Source organism: Xyrauchen texanus, chromosome 3, assembly GCF_025860055.1.
Source record: "Xyrauchen texanus isolate HMW12.3.18 chromosome 3, RBS_HiC_50CHRs, whole genome shotgun sequence".
Lineage (NCBI taxonomy): Eukaryota > Metazoa > Chordata > Actinopteri > Cypriniformes > Catostomidae > Xyrauchen > Xyrauchen texanus.
The window spans coordinates 57,251,399-57,274,216 of NC_068278.1; the positions used below are offsets into that span (position 1 = coordinate 57,251,399).

A 22,818-nucleotide genomic window follows, 5' to 3' on the forward strand; every position below is an offset into this window, starting at 1 on the left:
CAGACCGACTGTTAGCCTGAAGTGAAGTGTGCATCAGTGCGTACGAATAAGCATAAGGATAATAGGAGCTTTATGTGATTGTTTGGAATGGTAACCATCAAAGATTTGGCATGGAAATAGTTTGGAAAAGAAATAGTCAAGCGCCAACATTCATGTCTGTTTTGTGTGGACTGCTTCACATGCACTAACACACTATTCTTTTTGGCCTGCTTTGACACTACAGTGAACAAATACTACAAGTAGTCTTAGGTTTATTAATAATAACAGATATGTGACAGAAAAAGCATTTCCTTATTCTTTGTAATATTTGCTCTGCTTTTATTTCCTGCCTACCTTTACTTTTTCATAGTAAACCCTAAGCACATTCATTTTAAAACTTAAAATCATACAAATGTTTTCTTGCACAACTAATTTTATTGAATTCCTTCTGAACAATCATTACTGAAAATGAGCAAGTAATATAGAAATAATAAAATAAAGTAATTAATAGTAACTAGAAAAGTTAAGTTTGACAAACTTTAATGCTGGTTTGTGAAAGCCTTGCTTCAAAGTTTGAAAAGCTTGATGGATGGATGGATGGATGGATGGATGGATGGATGGATGGATGGATGGATGGATGGATGTGTCAAAAGTTCCTCATACATAGGATTGATGGATGGATAGAGGTGTCAAAAGTTCCTCATACATAAGATGGAAGGATGGATAGATGTGTCAAAAGTTCCTCGTACATAGGATGGATGGATGGATGGATGTGTCAAAAGTTCCTCGTACATAAGATGGAAGGATTGATGGATGGATGGATGGATGGATGGATGTGTCAAAAGTTCCTCGTACATAGGATGGATGGATGGATAGATGTGTCAAAAGTTTCTCGTACATAGGATGGATGGCTGGATGGATGTGTCAAAAGTTTCTCGTACATAGGATGGATGGATGGATGTGTCAAAAGTTCCTCGTACATAAGATGGAAGGATTGATGGATAGATGGATGGATGGATGGATGGATGGATGGATGTGTCAAAAGTTCCTCGTACATAGGATGGATGGATGGATAGATGTGTCAAAAGTTCCTCATACATAAGATGGAAGGATGGATGGATGGATGTGTCAAAAGTTTCTCGTACATAGGATGGATGGATGGATGTGTCAAAAGTTCCTCGTACATAAGATGGAAGGATTGATGGATAGATGGATGGATGGATGTGTCAAAAGTTCATCGTACATAGGATGGATGGATGGATGGATGTGTCAAAAGTTCCTTGTACATAAGATGGATGGATGGATAGATGTGTCAAAAGTTCCTCATACATAAGATGGAAGGATGGATGGATAGATGTGTCAAAAGTTCCTTGTACATAAGATGGATGGATGGATGGATGGATGGATGGATGTGTCCTAAGTTCCTCATACATAATATAAGTGGATGGAAGGATGGATGGATTGTTTATGGATAGATTTGTCAAAAGTTCCTCATACATAATATAGGTGGATGGATGGATGTGTCAAACATTTCTCATATATAAGATGGATGGATGGATTCTTTATGGATAGATTTGTCAAAAGTTCCTCATACATAATATAGGTGGATGGATGGATGTGTCAAACATTTCTCATATATAAGATGGATGAATGGATGGATGCATGTGTCAAAAGTTCCTCGTAGATATGATGGATGGATAGATGTGTCAAAATTTCCTTGTATATAAGATGGATGGATGGATAGATGTGTCAAAAGTTCCTTGTACATAAGATGGATGGATGGATAGATGTGTGAAAAATTCATCATACATAATATAGATGGATGGGTGGATTGATGGATGGATGGATGTGTTAAAAGTTCTTCATGCAAGTTATACATAATAGAAGTATGAGTACATTACAGTTTGCGAGGTTGTCATTCCAATAACTCTTTCTTCCTTTAGATAGCACTCCAGTGGTTGGCAGTCTGTATGTGTCTAATGTAACTTCAGAGAGCTTCTCAATTTCATGGAATGGCACAAAAGGAAATATTGAGAGGTTTATCCTGGAGATTATAGACTCAAGCTGGCTGCAAGAACCAGTTGAATATAATCTATCACACAGTACACAGCATTATGAAATCACTGGTCTCAGGCCAAGCACTGACTATATAGCCTACCTCACGGGAGTTGTGAGGGGACGCAAAACAGACTCTGTCAGTGTTGTCGCCTCCACAGGTAACTGGAAATCTCTCTTTTCATTGCTTTGTTCTGCCAATTGTTTATGTTGAAAGTGAGGAATCATGGCAGGCCTTTAAGGGATAGTTACCAGAAATTCTGTCATTATTTACTTGAAGTCATTCCAAACCTGTGTGACTTACTTTCTTCTGTGGAATACAAAAGGAAACATTCTGACGAATGTTCAAACTTTTTTTTTTCTCCATACAACAACAGTAAACAGTAACCTTGACATTTCGTGCTTGGAAAAAAAGCACCATATATATGTTATAAAGTAGTCCATTCACTGATAATCTTGTCCTTTGTCGAAGCGCTCCAATTTCATTGATTGCACTAACACACATTCAAACTATAAGGGTCACATGATATTTGAAAATCCATGCCTTTTGGCATCGTTGACGTCAAACTTGGCGGCATACATTTTAAGAACATATGACTCATATTTGGCAACATGATATCTTTATGTGTGGAACAATTACATTTTTAATCACTATTCTCTGAAAAATCTCTCTGCAAATCTCGGTTGTGCTTGCACATGCTCAAAACATACTCAAGACGTGTTGTGACAGGTTTGACATCCAAATGAATGGTCTCAAGGCATGCAAGAACCAAAAAAGTTTAATGTCATTGATGTAATTTGTGGAAATCTCCATCTACCTCATTGAATGGAAAATAGCAGTCTTGACATTCAGCTGAGGGTGAGTAAACAATGACAGAACTAAAAAAAATTGGGGTGAACTATACTTTTAACCAAGGATGTTATGTCAGCTAGATGCCAATTTAATATGGACAGATCTCTAAAACTTGTGTCAGCATAGAACAAGATCTAAACAAAACATCATGGCTGGCTTTTTCCCCTCTGTAGCGGAAGAGCCTGACTTGTCTGGACTAGTAGTCTCTAACATAACCTCAAACACAGTGTCTCTCTCCTGGCGGACAGGAGACAAGGCGTTTGATAATTTTATAGTCGAGGTGAGAGAATCTGCTTTGCCCTCGCAGGCGATGGGGCGCACGTTGCCCGCAGGGGCGCGCTCCACGGTGCTGACTGGGCTAAAGGGAGACATGCAATACCAGATCAAGCTATATGCCACTTCTGGTGGATCCAACACAGCTGCCCTGACAACTGTAGTAACCACAGGTACTGCAGCGCATGCTTTTGACATTTGTATCATTTTAAATCAAAGTGACAGCATGAGTACAAGCACGTGTACTTAAAGGAATATTCTGTGTTATTTACAACTGAATGTCTATGGCATACTCTAGATTAGCATGAGACTAGAGTAAATATAACTGCAGAATTGCTTCCAAGCCTTGCAAAACAAAGTGGAATATGCAAAATCAGAAACCCAGACAAACCATTTATGGTAGTTATTCAATGTCAAATTTGGCGCCTCCTTGAATGTTTCGTCCTAACCGATCTCACAAAATCGTTGTTGGGTCATACTGAAACGTACGAGTTTTAGAAGCCTTTATTTTTGTCACACATTATACATATATTTTTGAATATATACAGTGAAATGTATTTGTTTTCACACATCCCAGCTAAGCTGGTGTCAGAGTGCAGAGTCAGCCATGATACGGCGCCCCTGGATAGGATCAATGGCCTTGCTCAAGGGCCCAACAGTGGCATCATGGCAATACTGGGGCTTGAACACCCAACCTTCTAGTCAGTAACCCAAAGCCTCAACCGCTGAGCCACAACTGCCCCCTTTTAGACCACATGCGACATATTTCAATGCAAACCTAAACCTAACAGTAAAGTCTAACACCTTATCCAGACCTTAAACAAAACCATGATAGTAATGTAAAAAGCCCTGTTGTGTACCACGGAAGAAAGAGAAACATCCAGGTTTTGAACACGTGTGACATTTTTCCTCATGTTATCCCCTAACTCAAAAGCCATGCCTAAACATAAACATAAAGTCAAACACCTTAACATGATTTTAATTGTAAAATAGGTTTTGTGTACCACAGAAAAAAGAAAATATGAGGGTTGAGAAGGAGACAAGGGAAGCATTTCTTTAATTGATTGGTCTACAATTCATACGTTTTCTTATGACCCAAATCGTACGATTTCGCCATCTCGTACAAATTGTCATGAGTCTTTGTTGTTCGTCCCTTGAACATTTCTATGTTTAAGCTTCACCTATCCATGTGGAGGATACCAAAAAGGAAAGCCAATAAAATACATAGTGCAACTATTCGTAAAACACTGCTCTGCAAACTCTACCCACAGGAGCTACATTGCTAAATTATAACCAGAAGTTCCTCACCTCAAAAGCATTATCGGGGCAACTTTATACATGAAGTAACAAACATGTACGCCATGCGAGCTCCAGGGTTCCCCCCTGGACTACATAAGGAGGGATGCCAGAAGAATTGTTGCATGGGATAAGAAAGCAGTGGCTTATACTGTATTTTCTTGAGTTTTGATTGGCAGAACTTCATGAACAGGCTCCCCCCCCAAACTTTTGTTTAAAGCTTAATTTATTTTTGTGGTAACTGTTATGATGTAAACAACTGGAATATTCCTTTAAGACAATTAATTTAGAAAATACTTGCTGTATTTAACCTCCAGTTTTAGCTTGTTTCATATTGCAAGAGTTAAGTTCAGTAACAATACACGCATACTTTCTTTCATCAGAACCTAATCCTAAAATGGGCCCCATTGTGGTGTCTGAAACACACCCGAGTAGCTTCACCCTGACCTGGAGCACAGTGGCAGGTCACTTTGATGGCTTTGCCATTCGTATCACTGACCGCCAACAGCTATATGATGTTGTAGAGCTCATGTTATCAGGCGCTGAAAGAAACATTACTGTGAATGGCCTTATGGACTCAACTCTCTATGACATAATATTTTATGGTCTTTCTCATGGCCGCCAAACTCCATCAGTTTCCTTCAATACCAGTACAGGTACTGTGCAACTTTTTCAAGCTTCTCTGTGTCGCACCGAATCAGGACTTGTATTTCAGAATAATAAGATCATAAAATAATAGCTTAACGTTGACAAATTGGAGAGAGTAATATCTGACAAATACACTACTTGGTCAAAATATCTGGAAATCCCAAACACTACACCCAAATATACTTGTTCATTTAATAATAAAAAAACAGGCATTAATAGAGATGGTCCTATTGCTATAATCGCTTCCACTCTTCTGGTTCAGCTTTCCACTAGATGTTAGAACATGGCTGTGGGTATTTTCCCCTATTCAGACACTAGAGCATCGGTGAGGTCAGACCGTGATGTTGGGTTGGAGGACTGTGATTTCGCAAAGAAGCACTAGTTCCTGGATCAAATGCCTGTTTGTTATGAGTTTAGCTTGGACCATCAAACCTGTTAATTATAAGGGAGTGTTCGCATACTTTTGGCCATGTAGTGTACATTTTAGTTTATTTATATTCAAACAACATTGCATACAGTTGCTTTTGTAACAAGCTATTTTGACCTTGCAATCACTGCAGAATCAATTGTATATCCTCACCCTGTACTGTATTATCCCCTCCTGTAACACTGCAACTCTGGAACCAACATGAATCCTGTACCTATGAACCCAGCACCATTACCTAAAGTGGAAAACCTCACTGTTTCCGATATTAGCTCATACGGTTTTCGGGTGACCTGGACAGCACAGTCTGCAGAGGGTTTCAGCCATTTTCAGGTAAAAGTGTCAGACTCTGGCCAACTGCTGGAGCCCCAAGAGTTCGTAGTGGCGGGAAACCAGTCCGAACTATATATGTTGGGCCTTATTACTGGCATTGGCTATGAGGTCAGCGTGACCGGGGTATCAGGGAACGGGTTACAATCTCGTCCAATCAGCACAGTGGCTGTTACAGGTACTGCACTCTCAATCCATTTCAGAGGTTTCACGACCCAAGCTTGATGGGATAAGTTGTTGTTGTTTTTGCTTGGTTGCAACATTTGAATAGCGAATAGATAAATTACTTGTGTTGCAATTTGTCATTCTTTAAGGGGTGTACACACAAGACATGGTCTTGCAGACAAAAAAACAGTAAAACCAAGGGGTTTCTAGATGTGTTTTTAGTGCCCAGTCATTTCACCAGTCATCCACCGCTGACATAAAAAAAAACAACTGGTTGCCAGCATAGACGATTGTGATGTGGTTGCTGGCATCCAGAATGGGATTCTAGTGTTCCAACAAGGCTTTTTGATTTGCTCATCCAGCATCATCAGAAAAACCTTGCTGGTTGACCAGTTTTGCTGGTGAGAAGCATGAAACCAGACTGGACTAGGACACATTACTGCATGCAGACTGGACCAGCAACCACATAAAATCTCAGAAAACAATAGCAATGCCCTAGCAACCACCATTCGGGCAAGAAAATGTAAAACTCTATTTACTTGCAATGGCCAGGGACATCTGTCTGACACTTATCTACATGGGCCAACAATAAAATAGGATAATGGTCCAGATAAAATGCAAGAGCTTGGTTTGTGTGTCCATATCCTTAGAGTGGTATCTTGCAGATGTAATCTAGTAGAGCACAAATGCATAGATTACATCCTATTTGATGTAAGCTTTGGTTGGGAAGCCTCTACACAACACAACTACCTCTTTAATACAGTCCTATATTTATTTGCCAGGTCTCCTCCATCAATAAAGGCTCTCTTTTTAGTTCTGCTTGTAAGAACAATGGATGCTTCACTCGTCCAATTTCATCAAAAATATGAGCACATGTTTGTTGCCATATTTAAACTGTGTTTTCTACTACCTGAGAATTGGGGTGTGATTCATTTGGATTACATTTGGATACTTAATATATTGCAATACATGGTTGGTGAAAATAAAATCCATCAATATTTCAGTTCCAGATCATTACAAGGATGTTGCTTCACAGCGTTTAAATTATACAGGGCAAGAGTCTTTTATGATGCAGCCCAGAAGGAAACACAGTCTTGTATGAGGCCATTGACCACAGTAAAACTTAGTCTTGCATGATATCATTGACTGCAGGGAAAACAGTCTTATGAAAGTGGCATGCATGTTTTGCAGTACCATTTACCATCTTTATTGGTGTCAATCAGAAAGGAACGTGTGTATGTGTTTTCTCAAAAATCCACAATGAGTGATGTGGAAAATCTTGAACTCAAAACAAGGGGAATACTTGTAATAATGGGTTTGCTTTAATCAGAGATGAAAACGTACCTACACACTGACCTGTTAATACACTTTGGCCAAAGGTTTGTGGATGTCCAAAAACCACACTCATATGTGATAACCACTGGCATTAATATGGAGTTGTCCTACTGTACATTTGCTACTTTAACAGCTTCCTTACTTCTGGGAAGATTTTCAGGTAGATGTTGGAACATGGCTGTGGGGATTTGTTCCCATTCTGGAACTAAGGGTCCAAGCCAAAGGCATTAATTGGAGAGGCTGATTACATACTTTTGGCCATATAGTGTACCTTTGGCATCAATAAATGGCAACCTTGCAGGCCAAGGTTCAATAGAAGGTTTTGTGGCTGTTGAAACAATGGCATGTTTTGAGACAGTGGAGAAAAGTCCATCCATTACTGACCCTCTTTGCAACAACATAACCTGCGGATACACTGTTTGCATAAGTAGTGTTTGCATTGTAATGTGTTTCCTGAAATAAAGCAATGCCCAATTGCTATTACAGGATGTGTCCAGGGTTTAACTAACACATGAAGTGGTACTCATATTTCTTGATGCATGGCCAATGGGTGGAGACTGGCTGGTAGTTGGAATTAAAGCAGTCTTGAGTCTGTCCTCCTAATTACAAGAAGAAAAAGACACATTTCCCCTTGTCAATCAGAGGCTGAACCAGAAATCGAGCACCTTTTCGTGTCGGATGTCACACCTGAGAGTTTCCGACTGGCCTGGACCGCGGATGATGACGTCTTTGATCGATTTGTGGTCAAAGTTAGGGATTCGAGAAAGCTCTCCCACCCACAAGAGTTCATTGTGCCGGGTGTCGAAAGAACCAAGGTTGTGACAGAGCTTTTGGGGGGAACTGAATATGAAATTGAGCTTTATGGTGTCTCGTTGGAACATCGCTCCCAACCTGTCACAGCCTTTGCAAGAACAGGTATTGTGTTCGATACTTGCCTGTCAAACAAACCACTCTTACAATCTGCATTATTTCTGTGATGTGATGAAAGTATGACCTTTAACAACTAAATAACTCTCTACATCCTAAACAGGTATTGATGTGTCAGTTGTTGATGCACAATGACTTGAAATGTATCCCTAAAGATATATTTCAATCCAGGGTTAAAGTCAACGTGGAATACGGTTAGCGTCACTTTAATTCCGTATTGTGAACTATTTCAGAGTGAAACAGTATATTGTATATTATATAAATATTATATATTGTATATTATATTGTATATTATATTTAAAAAAAACACACATAAAAAAAAGCTGTATAGTTCTGACTTAAGATGATAAGTTGCCTCAGTCAAATATCTTTAAACCAGTAATTGTATATTATATATATACAATATCCTTCGGGAATTGATTGGATCATGAAATGTGATCGCTTACCAGAATGGCACCATATGGTTGGCATTGAGGGGTTGAAAATTAACAGGGATTGTGACATCTGTTGAAAAAGAAAGTTGCAAGTTTTTAGATTTTAGGAAAGTTTAAGAATACTTTTAGTCCCTTGAAATAATTCGCACAATAAGTTGAGTAATGTGCGTAAAGGATTTTTATTTCATGTTGACTTTAACCTTGCATGCTTCCGTTGCTCTCGCAAAGAATGTTCAGTATGTTTTTACGTCTTAAAGGAAGTCTCCTGACATGCATTTAATAACTAAACCATTAAGTTACATTTTTCCGTAAATCGTTGTTGGGAAACGTGACTTGAATTGTCCTATTTATCAGCATGCACTGAAAACTAATGATTGATTAATTGATTGATTGATTGATTGTCCATTCATGCAAGCGCTGTTATAAAAATAACATGCTTTGTTTTTGTCATTGTCTCGCTCCAGGTTGAAATTGTGGAATGCAGTTGAATGACTCTGGCATGACTGTTCATTTTTAAAATGGAAGCACTGGGAATTGGGGATGCTTCCTGAATGTAAAAAGAAGCTTGCATTATTACGACTAATGAAACTTCCCTTTAGGCCTTTTTTTTTCATTGCACCAGGGAATGTCTTGCATCGTTTGCAATATGTTCTCCTCCTTGACTCTTTGATGTTGTTCTTTTTTGTCTATTTTTCAGTGGCTGGGAACCTGGGTGGCCCCTTTTCCAAACCTTCTAAGATTATCGGCAGTTTTTCTTGTTATTTATAATAATGCATCTGTAATGTTTTCTGGCAGGCCTTGGAACTCTCCGAGACCTTCGTTTCTCAGATATCACCGATACATCAGCCACTGTTTACTGGGCTATACCTCTTGCCCAACCGGACTCCTACAGAATCACATACATCCCAGTCCTAGGCGGTGAGTGCCGGCATTTTTCAAATTGTAAAATGTTGTGACTTGGAGACCTGTTTCTACATGCAATTACCTACATATGTTCAGCGCAATGTGAAGCAAGCATCACTTTACTATTGCTCTGAACTGTCTTTGTAACAGGAACTCCCACGATTCTGACCGTGGATGGCTCACAATCTCAGGTTCAATTAACAAATCTGAGTCCTGGAGAAACATATCAGGTGTCGATGATTGCAGTAAAAGGACTGGAGGAGAGTGATCCGGTGTCTGACACTTTTACAACAGGTGGGCTTCACAGACGGATACAGGTATCAAAATCAGGTCCAATAGCACGCTCATGTACTCCTATTCGTACTTGTAAAAATGCTCAGATACCAAAACCAAAGTATTCAGTCGTACTCTGTCTAAAATAAAATGGTATCGGGACATCCCTATTTCTCAGGGTAGGTTTATTTTCGAAAGTCAAATTCTGCACATCTGCATACCTTAAAGCCTTGGCTATAAAAAGCTAGGCCCCGGGCCATTGATTTCTACTGTTATTGTCCTGGAAAAAGGGTACAATTCATTGAACACACAATGGCCTTTTGTGATGACATGCCCCAATAGGCCAAAACGTCATATTTACTGAGAAATAACCCTAGTGACAACTTCCCTGTTTGATTTTATTAGCTCTGGATACACCGCGCAGTCTGACAGTTGTCAATGTCACTGACACAAAGGCGCTGTTGCTGTGGCAACCTGCAGTTGCGACTGTGGATGGATATGAGATCACATACAGTGCAGAGACAGGTTGGGAACCTATTTTGGCTTTTTTGTATGTTTTTGTTGTCTTTATCGTCTCTACAGCTACTTGTTCTACATATTCCAGCATAATTTATATCTTAGAAATGTAATCAAGCATAGAAAAGCGAGCTTGGTAAATAAAATTGGCAAGAACATTTTTATGTTCAGTAATAGTTTTGGTTCAAATTAATACAAATATACAAGTATATATTTCAGTATTTCACTATTGTTAATAATCTTTTAGCTAATTTATATGTAAATACACACAGCACACACACACATATATATATATATATGTGTGTGTGTGTGTGTGTGAAATTACATACAGTGTATATATATATATATATATATATGTGTATGTGTGTGTGTGTGTGTGTGTGTGTGTGTGTAAATAAATACAGAATATATATGTAAATACATACAGTTTGTATATATATATATATATATATATATATATATATATATATATATATATATATATATATATATATATATATATATATATATATATATACTGTACTGTATGTATTTACATATAAATTAGCTAAAAGATGATTAACAATAGTGTGTGTAAATACATACAGTATATTTATATGTGTAAATACATTATATATATATATCAGAATCAGAATAATATGTATATAGTTTATATAATATGTATATATAATATGTTTATATATATATATGCTTATATAATTTATAATACATTTTTTAATGAATTAATTCAAATAATAACTTGATAATTTAGGCTCAGGCAGAATTATACATTTTCATAGATTAATTTCTGACGCTGTTCACTTGTATGTTCTCTACAGTGCCACCGATATCTGAGCAGGTGTCTGGCAACACTGTAGAGTTTGAGATGACATCACTGGCTCCAGGGACTGAATACACAGTCAATGTTTATGCCATTAGAAACAGACAGAAGAGTTCTCCAGCTAACACAGACTTAACTACAGGTGAGCTACATCCATACGTGCAGTTTTAAAAAGCATTGCAAGTATTTTAGCGCCCCCTATAGGCCACAATAGTTCATAGCCGTTTCTCTCATGAATGAATTTGACCTAAAAAAAAAAGAATAAAGCACTTAGTGCAAAAAAATCATTAAGAAATTCTGGTCTGAAACTTTGACACTGTAGATACATGTGCTTATTTTGCATTTAAAGTAAACTAAGGATTTAATGTTTTATTTTAGAATTGTTTTGTTAGTTTCTAGTTATTAAAATAAAGACTATAAATTAAAATAAGATAAAGACTATTCAATGCATCTCAAACAGAATTATCAAAATATATTTCAAATGTTTGTACCTAATTTCAAATAAAATAAAATAATTAATTATATTATTTATTTATACTCAAGTATCTTATTATTTAACAATTGTATTATTTCAAAACACAATTTGAAAAAAACATATGTTGTACCTAATGTCCAGTAGACAATGAAAACATATTTTATAATTCATTTAAATGTAAATATTTGACAATATAATGCCAGAATTAATACTATCCATCAGCACATTTCAATGCCTTTTTGCTGTCAATTCTAGTTTCGTAAATTTTGTAAAAAATATTCTCCCATTATGCATCAACAAGAGAAGCTCAAAGATGTTTGGATACTTTTCTCCTAATTTTTCTTCATTACAATTATTGTACTTCCTGTGCACTATTTGTTCTCATTACTACTACAGATGCTCAATTTGTAAGACTATCATTTTAATTATGAATATTGAACACTTAATTTGTTTTTCAACTACTTAGTAAGAAGCAATATGAGTCACAAAGGCTTATTTTCTAAATGTTTTGCTATGATATCTCATTGCAATTAATTCAATGACATACACTTTCATGAAAATAACCAAACTGTATGCTGTTTGTATTCTGTAATGCAGATGTGGATGCTCCCCGTGATCTGGTCGCCAGTAATATTCAGACTGATAGCGCTATGATCACCTGGAAACCGCCTCGAGCTGCCATCACAGGCTACATACTGACCTTTCAATCATCTGATGGGGCTATCAGGGTAAGATCAAGTGATTTAGATGTCTTTGGTTATTCGCTATCAGGACATATTAATAATAAAACTTACAATGTATGCAGTATTGTCTGTCTATATTCATCAAAAATAACTCATATAACCTGTTAGTAGTTAAAAAAATGCGGAAGTGTGCCACAATTTATAACAGATGTCTGTTTTTGTTTTCCAGTTTCCAGTGTTTTCACTTGCATCATCATGTGTTTAATGGTTATTTGATGTTCAACATTAAATTTGTAAAAATCATCAAATAAATAAACATCTGGCTTCACAGTGCCGAGACTTCACAGAGTCGCGATGACTTTTACGTTGATATACTTAACTACTTTTAGAAGGTTTGACAGTCAACAACTGCAGAAGTTGAGCCTGAACTCATTTATTCTTCAACTATCACTTAAAAAAAACGTAAATGTTGTTTTCCATCTGGTTCGCTCATTTTGGTAGTTTTTACATTGCTTCTTATGGAGACCGGAACCAGAAAACCGTCCAGCGGTGATCAGAATCATCATGGTGTGACTGTGGATAAGGTGTGAAACAACCTTAGTGGTCACATTCAGAGCATAACTGATCAGGTGTATATCTTTATACAGGAAGTGAGTCTTGACCCGTCGGCCACCTCACACAGTCTGTCTGATCTGAGAGGCTCCACAGAATACACAGTCACACTGCAGGCAGTTTCTGTGACCAAGAAAAGCAAGAAAATCAGCACAATCTTCACTACTGGTCAGTTAACGTGCGCGCACACACACACACACACACACACACACACACACACACACACACACACACACACACCTGTTTGACCTGTAACACCAGCTCAATCTTGAAGCACCATAAAAAACCCAAAACATCTAATTTTATATAATCTGTTCTGTGTGGCTGCTAACTCGCTTAAGTTCAAAGAGGTCATTATGATAAATTGGTGTATTAATATAAATATCGCTCGGGTCCCTCCTTCAATTCTTTTTTCCCCGTAGTATCGTGCACCAGGTGAAAATTACAAGCCTGGGGCCGGATTCACAAAAATGTTCTGAAGAACAAAAAAAAAAAAAAAAGTTCTTGTGATAAGTTATAAGAAGTTCGTTTCAATGTTCCTTGGTGCAATTCTTAAAAATAAAAAAAATATAAAAAAATTCTTAAGATGTTCTCAAATATTTTCTAAAAGGTGCACGAATAAAGTACGGAAGCCCTGAACCGCAAGGTGAAAAAAAACCAATTGTTTCACAATCGTTCACAGTTCGTTCGTTTTTCACTCTTCCAATTTTTTTTTTACAAATTTCATGAGACAGGGTCCCGTTGCACGCCTCTGAATAGTGAATCAGACGCAAGCATTGACGGCTTTTCTTTTGTCTGTTCTTAAAAAATATAATAAAATGTGTTTCTTCAAACACGTCAGCATTTCTTTTCATGTGTCACTCGGGTGACACCATTTGCGGGTTGATGAGCAAAATTACTCGTGCATGACATGCATTTGGAGAGGAACTCACGAACTATATTGAGACTCATCGCAATTTGATGGTGCTATTTCACAACCTGGTTGCAAATAAAAAATAACGAACGTTCCTAAAATCGCTCGTAGTAAATGCTTTTAACAGCTAAGAGCAATAGTTATTGGGAAACGAGTCCCAGAACTCTATAAATGTTTGTGTGTTGGAGAAGCGCTTTCATTACAAAAAATTCATCAAATTTCACCATGAAAGTCTGCACATGATATATAGCAACAGAGAAAGCATTAAAAGCATGAGATTAGTTTTTGTGAAGAGTGAAATGTTTTTTTTTTTTTTTGGAAGAGAACAGAAACATTTTTTTGAAGATAATTTTTTTTTTTTTTGAAGAGTAAAACATTTTTCTTTAAGACTTAGTCTCAGGAACGAACTCACACACACACACAAAAAATGTCACCTTTTTTTTTTTTTTTTTTTCACTTTGCTGTTCAGGGCTTCCATAAAAAAAATTTACTCCAAAGGAAATTAATTGTAATTTTGATACGTATGCATAAAATCATGACCCCTCACATGACGAGGACTCTAGTCATATCAATAACTTCATAAAAGCTGTTTAAATCTACATGGAGAGGGTCCCTTGGGGGCTGCCATGTTCAGATCACATGACCTTCTGAATACTACTCGCTTAATCTCAGTATACACCATGTTATTGGACACTTACACTCTTGAAAGAAATTAATCCTGGCTGACCGTGAATAGTGAATTTCTACAATGGCATCTGTAACTGAAAACTGTTAATTTTGCATGATGCTGCATCCACACCACTTAGTGTCACTCTAAGTCCAAATGACACAAACGAAAATATTACTGAGTGCACCTGTAAGAATAAAATGACAGGCTTTGACATTGTCTGATTATACTAGGCTGCTCATGAGGTTGCCTTGTTTAATACAACAAATTCAACACTTCAACAGTGGTCAATCAGAGCGATACATTTGTCTGTCTCAGTAGCATGCACATCATTTACCATCATATACTATATACTGTGTGTAGCTAGTATTATAAAGTTGTAATGTTTAATAATTGTGACCATCTCCATCATTTTGAGTCGCTTTGACCCAGAAACACATTTTGAGGTATTATGCACTAAAGTAAAAAGGACAGTCTCAGTTGTCTAATGATATAATTATGTTTTTTCTATGGACACTAAAGGTTGCGGAGAGAGAGCGCTATGCAGCGCATCTGTTTGAATGAACGTTATATTTATATAGTGCTTTTTCTGACACTATACTCAAAGCGCTTTACATGAACAGGGGACTCTCCTCAACCACAACCATTGTGCAGCATCCACCTGGATGATGCATGCCAGCCATCAGGGCTGGACTGGTAATCTGGCATACCGGGCATTTTCCCGGTGGGCCGACGCACTTTGGGACCGATCAGGGGTGGACTGGCCATCGGGAGAACTGAGCGGGCCAGTTGGTCGGCCGCGAAATGGGCCAAATGGGGCAGCGATAAGCTAAAATGAGCTACCGCATTATGCAGAATGGACCACAAAATGGCGCTGCGATATGCAGAAAAGGACAGAAAACACCCCAATATTTTTGCCAAATGTTACAAAATATTCATAACTGTTTTCTCAAGCATGTAATTTCAGCGCCACTATAGCACCACAAAACGGAATTGCAAAAATAAAGATTGTTTTCAAAACGTTCCCCTTCTTCCGTTGATTGAACAAATAGCTAGTCCCGCCCCCAACTCGCTTAAAACAAACAGAGGAATTTTCATAGTGCCACAGAGACACAGTGTTTTACAGTTTTCAAGATTTCATATATGAATGGCTTATTTATGGCTGTCTCTACATATTAAGCTGGGATAGGACAATGTATTTTAATACTGAAAAAGTTACATACCTAAGCTTTCAGTTAGAAATTAAGAAGAAAATGGTAGTTAAGAAGAATTTTCTTCTTAAGAACTTTTCGTGAATACGGACCCTGATCTCTTTGAAAAGTAAAAAACCCCATTTACAAACCTCTGTAAATCATTTCAAAGATTTTGCATTTGCATGGAGCTGTTTTTGAAGATTTTGAAACAAGTGATTCCAAAAGTTGTTGTTCACCCCTCTTAATCAAACCCTGTTTTGTTGCATGTAGTCGGAATGCTCTACAGATACCCAAAAGACTGCTCACAGACTCTTCTGAACGGAGAGACTTCCTCTGGTCCTTACACCATTTACATAAACGGAGATGAGAAACAACCAGCCCAAGTCAACTGTGACATGATCACTGATGGAGGCGGTTGGATGGTGAGTCTGTATGGGGAGATGGTTCCTAAATGGATGTCCTTCGTTGTGTATGTTTGTTGGCTGTTGGTAACATCTCAGTCTTCAACAGGTGATCCTAAAGCGTCAGAGCGGTAAGGTAGATTTCTACCGGAACTGGAGGAACTATTCTGCTGGATTTGGTGACACAAACGATGAGTTCTGGCTAGGTGGGACATTATTATTATAATTTTTTTACTATGGTTTATTGTAAAGAAATATATGTAGGTTCTTTCTGAAATATTGGCAAAACCTGATTTAATTTGATTAAATAGGCCTGTATAAAATAGGGGCGGAGCCAGGAGTTTTTCTGGTGGCACAGAAATGTTCGGGCAGCATTTTTATATCTTCGGACTGGGGTGGGGTGGGAAGGGGGGCGACCTCGGTGTGCGCACATTTTAAGTTTGTAAATTTGTACAGAGATGATTTCACCTCTAAAGAACAAAATTTTGCCAAAAATGTACCTAAAAAATGACGTTGTGAGTGGGGTGGCCAGCTTCAGTCCATGGTGGTCATGGCCACCCCTGGCCACCCCTTGGTCCACCACTGGTATATATTTTTTGGACATGTAACAGGTTAATGAATATACAACCACGCTTAACACATTTCTAAAGCTTGAGAAATATACAAGTGTTACATATAAAAATGTTAATGTGGGTATGACATATTGATAGGATATCGGTCCTGACTGACTAGATGTGCTACGCTTCTGCAGAGCAAGTACAGAGACTTGCTACTGCCAGAACATGCACAGACATACTGAGTTAAGCATCTAAACCTCTACGAGTGCCTGTGCCTGCTTGACCAAAAGGCTTAAAAAGCTATTGACCTGACTTATAATGTGTTCCTTGACCAGGAAAGCCCAGAGCTTATTTAACTAATGACTTAGCCTAGCTACATATGGATTTATTTAAACTAATGACCTAAGATAGCGATGTGTGCCAGTGCCTGATTTGGCTATGGCTTATCTTGAAAAAGGCATGCTTCTATGTGTCATGGCCAAAAGCAGACCTTACTGTGCAAGTTGATAGAAGAAAAAGCCCCAGCAACCACCTGAGCAAATGCATTTCCTTTATAATGAAATGCATTTGCTCAGGTGGTTGCTGGGGCTTTTTCTTCTATCAACTTGCACAATATATATATATACTGTATATATATGTTATAATTGTTGAACTCTAGTCTGTCTTGTAAGGCAGAACTTTTCGTACTAGTGTCTCCATAAGATAAATTGCTTCTGATATATTATTCCTCTTTCTATATTAAGTCACTTTGGATAAAAGCATCTGCCAAATGTATATGTACCCTATCAGCATGCGCCATTTAGAGTTGCATGTCTTAACTTAGTAATTTGTTTATGATCAGGGTTGGTGTGATTGCGCCATGAAAAGTGCAAATCTACCAACAGCAGATGAAAACTTGATGACAATGACGGTGATCCCATAAATATCATAATTTTTGTTATGAGTTTTTCCTGATTTACTGATCCTGATGGAAAAATAGAGAAGCCCAAATATCCAATCATCTTTTGGAAACTGGTTGTTTTGAAGCATTTTTAGCTATATACAAAGCGCCTATTGAAAGCAGTTATTTTCTGGGGTGCTGAAAGCCAGTAAAGAAGCGTTTGTTTGTGAACCGTAACTTCAATTGACAGATTATGTATCTTTCAGGACTATCAAATCTTCACAAGATCACAACAGCCAGCCAGTATGAGTTACGGGTGGACTTGAGGGATGGACAAGAGACGGTGTATGCTCACTATGACAAATTCTTAATTGGAGATTCTCGATCTCGCTACAAGATCCAGATTGGTGCATACAGTGGTACTGCAGGTAAGCATTCCTGTTGAAGGACCTATTGAAGGGATAGTTCAACCTAAAATTACAATTTTGTCACCATTTATTCACCTTGGTCAAAACCTGAATGAAACACTAATCTTTTCCATGCAACAAATGTGTTATTGGGGCAGCTGTGGATCAGTTGGTTGAGCGGGTTGGCCACTAATCGCAGGATTGGTGGTTCAAATCCCAGCCCTCATGAGGGCAAGACACTGAACCCCAAGTTGCTCCCAATGGCAGGCTAGTGCCTTGCATGGCAGCTCTGCCACCATTGGTGTATGAATGGGTGAATGTGTCACAGTGTAAAGTGCTTTGAATACTGTTAAGGTTAAAATGGCGCTATATAAGTGCAGACCATTTACCATTTATTGGGATAGTTCAGTTTTGTAGCATTAGCTTGTATTTTTTTGTTATTTTTATGTTTTTTGTTAATGTTAATATTGCATCTTTTCTTTCTCTCTCAAGGTGACTCATTGACCTATCACCAGAACAGACCGTTCTCCACCTATGATAATGACAATGACATTGCTGTCACCAACTGTGCACTCTCTTATAAAGGAGCGTTCTGGTATAAAAACTGCCATCGAGTCAACCTGATGGGAAAATATGGAGATAACAGTCACAGCAAAGTATGAACCTGTTACATTGAGTAATATTCTCACACTCATAGACCTAGTGCAGGCATATTGTGTACAACAAATGAAATGTTATGTCACAGTATTCAATGAAAACATTCACCCATGTTTGTTTCCATTCACAGGGCATCAATTGGTTTCACTGGAAAGGTCACGAACATTCTGTTCCATTCGCAGAGATGAAGATCCGCCCATTCAATTTTAGGAACTTGGAAGGCAGAAGGAAATGATCATAGCTCCTTCTTTCTTTTTTCTCCAAAAACCCATGTGATGATCAACAGCAGCACCATTTTGCATCATAGACCGATATGACTAGAACTCCTCTGAGAAATGTCATGCCTTCCATATTACTGTTTTTCAAAAATAAAAACTGGACACCACTTTTAATGAACATACAAAGTAATGAGGTCATGTGATGATAATACAACAAAATACTGTTAGAAATATTTATTTTGGAATAATGCCTACTGTTTCATGTACCATTTTTTTAAAACAGTTGGCACTATACAGTATACGCCACAACATATTTGGTGAGAGCCAGGATAGTAGACAGGGTCTCAAAATAAATAATACAAGTGAGAAAATGTGCATATAACAATAATGGTACAAGCACTTCAATTGAATGGATTGTTTTGTTTTACGGTAAATTAATTTGTAACTTTTTACCCCAGATTACAGTAGATGCCTCAATGTTTACAATTCCTCAAAGCAGAAATGTTGATTAAACTTTATCACTACTCCTTTAATGTGTCTTAAATTGATTTATTTCATTAGAATCAATATATAATTCTTGTGCACAAGACATTTGATTACTGAACCAGAACCAAACTGAAATAGATTTGCGTTCCCTTACAATATCTGGACTCACTTTATATTAGGTGTATTTAACTACAATGTACTTAAGAATTTGATACAACTTGCTTAAGTACATAGGAGTTGATGCATTGTACTTACCAGAGGCGTGTCCAGACTTTTTTGACTGGGGTCACCCATATGGGGCACAGACTCATTCAAGGGTGGCATGAAGCGTAACTCAACATCCCTAATATTAATAATAATAGTAAGATATGTACATATTCAGGAATTTTGAACACCCCCCAGGCAGTCAAGGGCCCCTGGGCACTGGGCCCAGTCGGTAATCCATCCCTGGTGACAGGCCGTAGAGGTGCAATCCCCCAGAACTCCCGCAGGTTTTTTCTTGCAGTGCAGGATTTCATTTCCGAGTTGAATGTGGGAGTGGATAGTAATTCCATGAGATATGGATGAGAGTGTGTGGTCAGAAAATATCTTGAAAAATCTGATGTGGATTATTTTATTTTAGTTATAATTAATTAATGAATGCAAGAAAAAAACAATAATTGATATGTTTTTACCAAGTAAAAAAGGCCCAAACATACTCTAAATACTGTAAGTAACTTGCTACACAAGCTCGGCGTAGTGGGTTAATGCACACAACTGGTAATCAGAAGGTTGCTGGTTCGATCCCCACAGCCACCACCATTGTGTCCTTGAGCAAGGCACTTAACTCCAGGTTGCTCTGGGGGGGATTGTCCCTGTAATAATTGCACTGTAAGTCGCTTTGGATAAAAGCGTCTGCCAAATGCATAAATGTAAATGTAAGTACATGCTGTAATCTCAGCGTTGCTACAAGGGCCAGTACAGGGGATTTTCTTTTATCAACAACTGTCATGGCGGAGCAGCAATTTGAGTCTTGCTAGACAAGTACGATTATACAAACATATTTTTCTGTCATCTTTTTAGCAAATACAAAAGCACACTCCTCAACTGTCAACATGTTGACTCCATCACATACGGTTTCGTGGCACCTAAAAAACTGTTTCGTCAACTTGTGGTCCAAGGTTTGTAACACCAGAGCAACCCAAGAGCGCATGTAATGTATGTACAACAGGACCACGCGTTGGCCATGTGTTGGCGAAGCGCTCGCGTCTGCATATGTGTACTTGCTGTGAGGTATTTTTGGGACCTAAATGTGCACACAGCATGTCCATCAAATTATACAATATTTAGAGCAGTCAGGTAGTCAACAGGGCATTAGAAGACTGTCAGAGCAAAGCATGGGCACACTATGTCATCAAAGGATGTGCAGCTCTTACAAGAAAATTGTCAATTAGTGTTAAGAAAATCAGAAATACTCATACCAGCCCGTCTGGCACAACAATCATCCATGTGATTATCTAATCAGCCAATCGTGTGGCAGCAGTGCAGTGTATAAAATCATGCAGATACAGGTCAGGAACTTTAGTTAATGTTCACAACAACCTTCAAAATGGGGGGAAAATGTGATCTGCGTGGCATGATTGTTGGTGCAAAATGGGCTGGTTTGAGCATTTCTGTAACTGCTGATCTCCTGGGATTTTCACGCACAACAGTCTCTAGAATTTCATCATTGTGGCAAAAAAAATTTTTTTAACTATTAGCTAGAAGAAGAGGGTGTTTGTTAAGTTTTACATAAATACTGTATATGTTTATATTATTACATTTTAATCAGTCACATTTTATGAATTTTACAAATCTTAGGGTATATCATTTGAGGTATATATAATCACATTTGGCACAAATCACATAATGGTCCAATTTACAGGAAAAAGAAGTACATTTCAGTGTACAGTACTTTTTATATAAATTGCACAATTTCAGTTTCACACATTCAATCAGTTTTCGTTAAAAGACCAAGACCTTTCCCTATTACCTCTAACAGCACTTCACTATGATTATTTGGCACAAATAATGTCACATTTACACAGGATAACATACAGCTTTAATGTCTGATATCACTTCTTTCTTAATAAACGCCCTGAAGATAAACTTTAACAATATTGCAATTTAGATCCTCAGCTTTGAGATGAAACATTTCTGCTTGAAGATTGTTTCAAGTGATCGGATTTTGGGCACTACGAGGCATTGCATGTACAAATGAATGAGTTATTTCGGATTATAAACCACCATGACTGCACATGTACAGCTATATAAATAATATGCATTAAATATAATAAAATAGATGCAACTGACATTTACTGTATAAAGATCCTCTTTTTGAGAGTGTATGGTTTTATTAAGTTATTGATCGTTAATATAGCTCGAATATATAGATATCTGCTTCCGTTTAGACGGAAGCAGCCTGTCATATAGAATAATAATCATTATGTTTAATATATAATTACATGTATTTATTTCTAATACACTGTATGTACGCAGCGGTGTCGTCATTCACTGGATGAGCAAACTGTTTGCGCTAAATATCATGTGCATTCACAGATTGACGCCTCCCATGCACAGAGAAGTTTCAATAGTTGTCATAACTGGTTTAAAATCAATTGATTAATTTACAGTTAATAGTTATAACCCCCAATGCCAAATATAAAAGACAATTGTATAGCAAAAGACGGTCGTGTAAAAACTCAAATGTTTACATTTCACCTACAAAATGCACAAAGTGCCTTGTATGTCATTTGACAGTGTGAACAATTGAAAACTAATACAAACTCACATTAGAGCTTCATGAAACCAGCAAGCATATCATGTAAACTGTATAAATATTTGTATATACAAAAGTAATAAGACCATTGTTTCCTATAAATGTACAAAATGTAACATAAAAACCTCCTGGCGAGTTTTTCTCGTCGAACCATTTTACAGACATGTACGATTTTTAAAATATTTTTACCTTTAAACTTCAAACTATCTTCCACAGATAAAAGGAAATCCACAACCATTACTCTCACTATACTTAAAACAATTAAATCCCTTTGACCCTCCGAAAGAACACACAAACTCCACATAGTAAAGAAGGCTCCAAGGAAAAGAGCGCAGACTCCATGAAAGACATTTCATGGTCTTTAACATGCAAACGGCATTTTTTAAAAATGCTAAAATGCACACAGAATTGGAATATCTATCGTTCAAAACATTTTACAAATCGCCCAATCCCTTGCGTGTTTGTTTACAATTTCCGTTATCGGTATGTTTGTCTTGATTCCCTAAAATCTAGATGAATTTAGCTAAGAAGCGAAAATGATATGATATTAAGACGTGTTTTCAGAGACTATTTTTTAATTATATATTTGAAATGTAGTTAATTTTTCTCCAAATGATTTTTTTACGTATTGACCTCACTAT

General features: G+C 37.5%; 1 protein-coding gene across 1 annotated transcript in view; it reads left to right on the forward strand.

Moving 5' to 3' along the window:
- LOC127623091 (tenascin-like) overlaps positions 1 to 19,427 on the forward strand; it is a 69,316-nt gene extending 49,889 nt beyond the window's left edge. Inside the window, exons 14-29 of the mRNA XM_052097340.1 lie at positions 1,923 to 2,195; positions 3,061 to 3,333; positions 4,840 to 5,112; positions 5,758 to 6,036; positions 8,001 to 8,273; positions 9,515 to 9,637; positions 9,773 to 9,916; positions 10,301 to 10,420; positions 11,230 to 11,373; positions 12,304 to 12,434; positions 13,037 to 13,169; positions 16,045 to 16,196; positions 16,285 to 16,381; positions 17,879 to 18,040; positions 18,512 to 18,675; positions 18,807 to 19,427. Coding sequence (XP_051953300.1) covers positions 1,923 to 2,195; positions 3,061 to 3,333; positions 4,840 to 5,112; positions 5,758 to 6,036; positions 8,001 to 8,273; positions 9,515 to 9,637; positions 9,773 to 9,916; positions 10,301 to 10,420; positions 11,230 to 11,373; positions 12,304 to 12,434; positions 13,037 to 13,169; positions 16,045 to 16,196; positions 16,285 to 16,381; positions 17,879 to 18,040; positions 18,512 to 18,675; positions 18,807 to 18,911 — 2,846 coding nt within the window. The 3' untranslated portion in view covers positions 18,912 to 19,427. The remainder of the gene's footprint in view (positions 1 to 1,922; positions 2,196 to 3,060; positions 3,334 to 4,839; positions 5,113 to 5,757; positions 6,037 to 8,000; positions 8,274 to 9,514; positions 9,638 to 9,772; positions 9,917 to 10,300; positions 10,421 to 11,229; positions 11,374 to 12,303; positions 12,435 to 13,036; positions 13,170 to 16,044; positions 16,197 to 16,284; positions 16,382 to 17,878; positions 18,041 to 18,511; positions 18,676 to 18,806) is intronic.
- Positions 19,428 to 22,818: the final 3,391 nt, after the last annotated feature.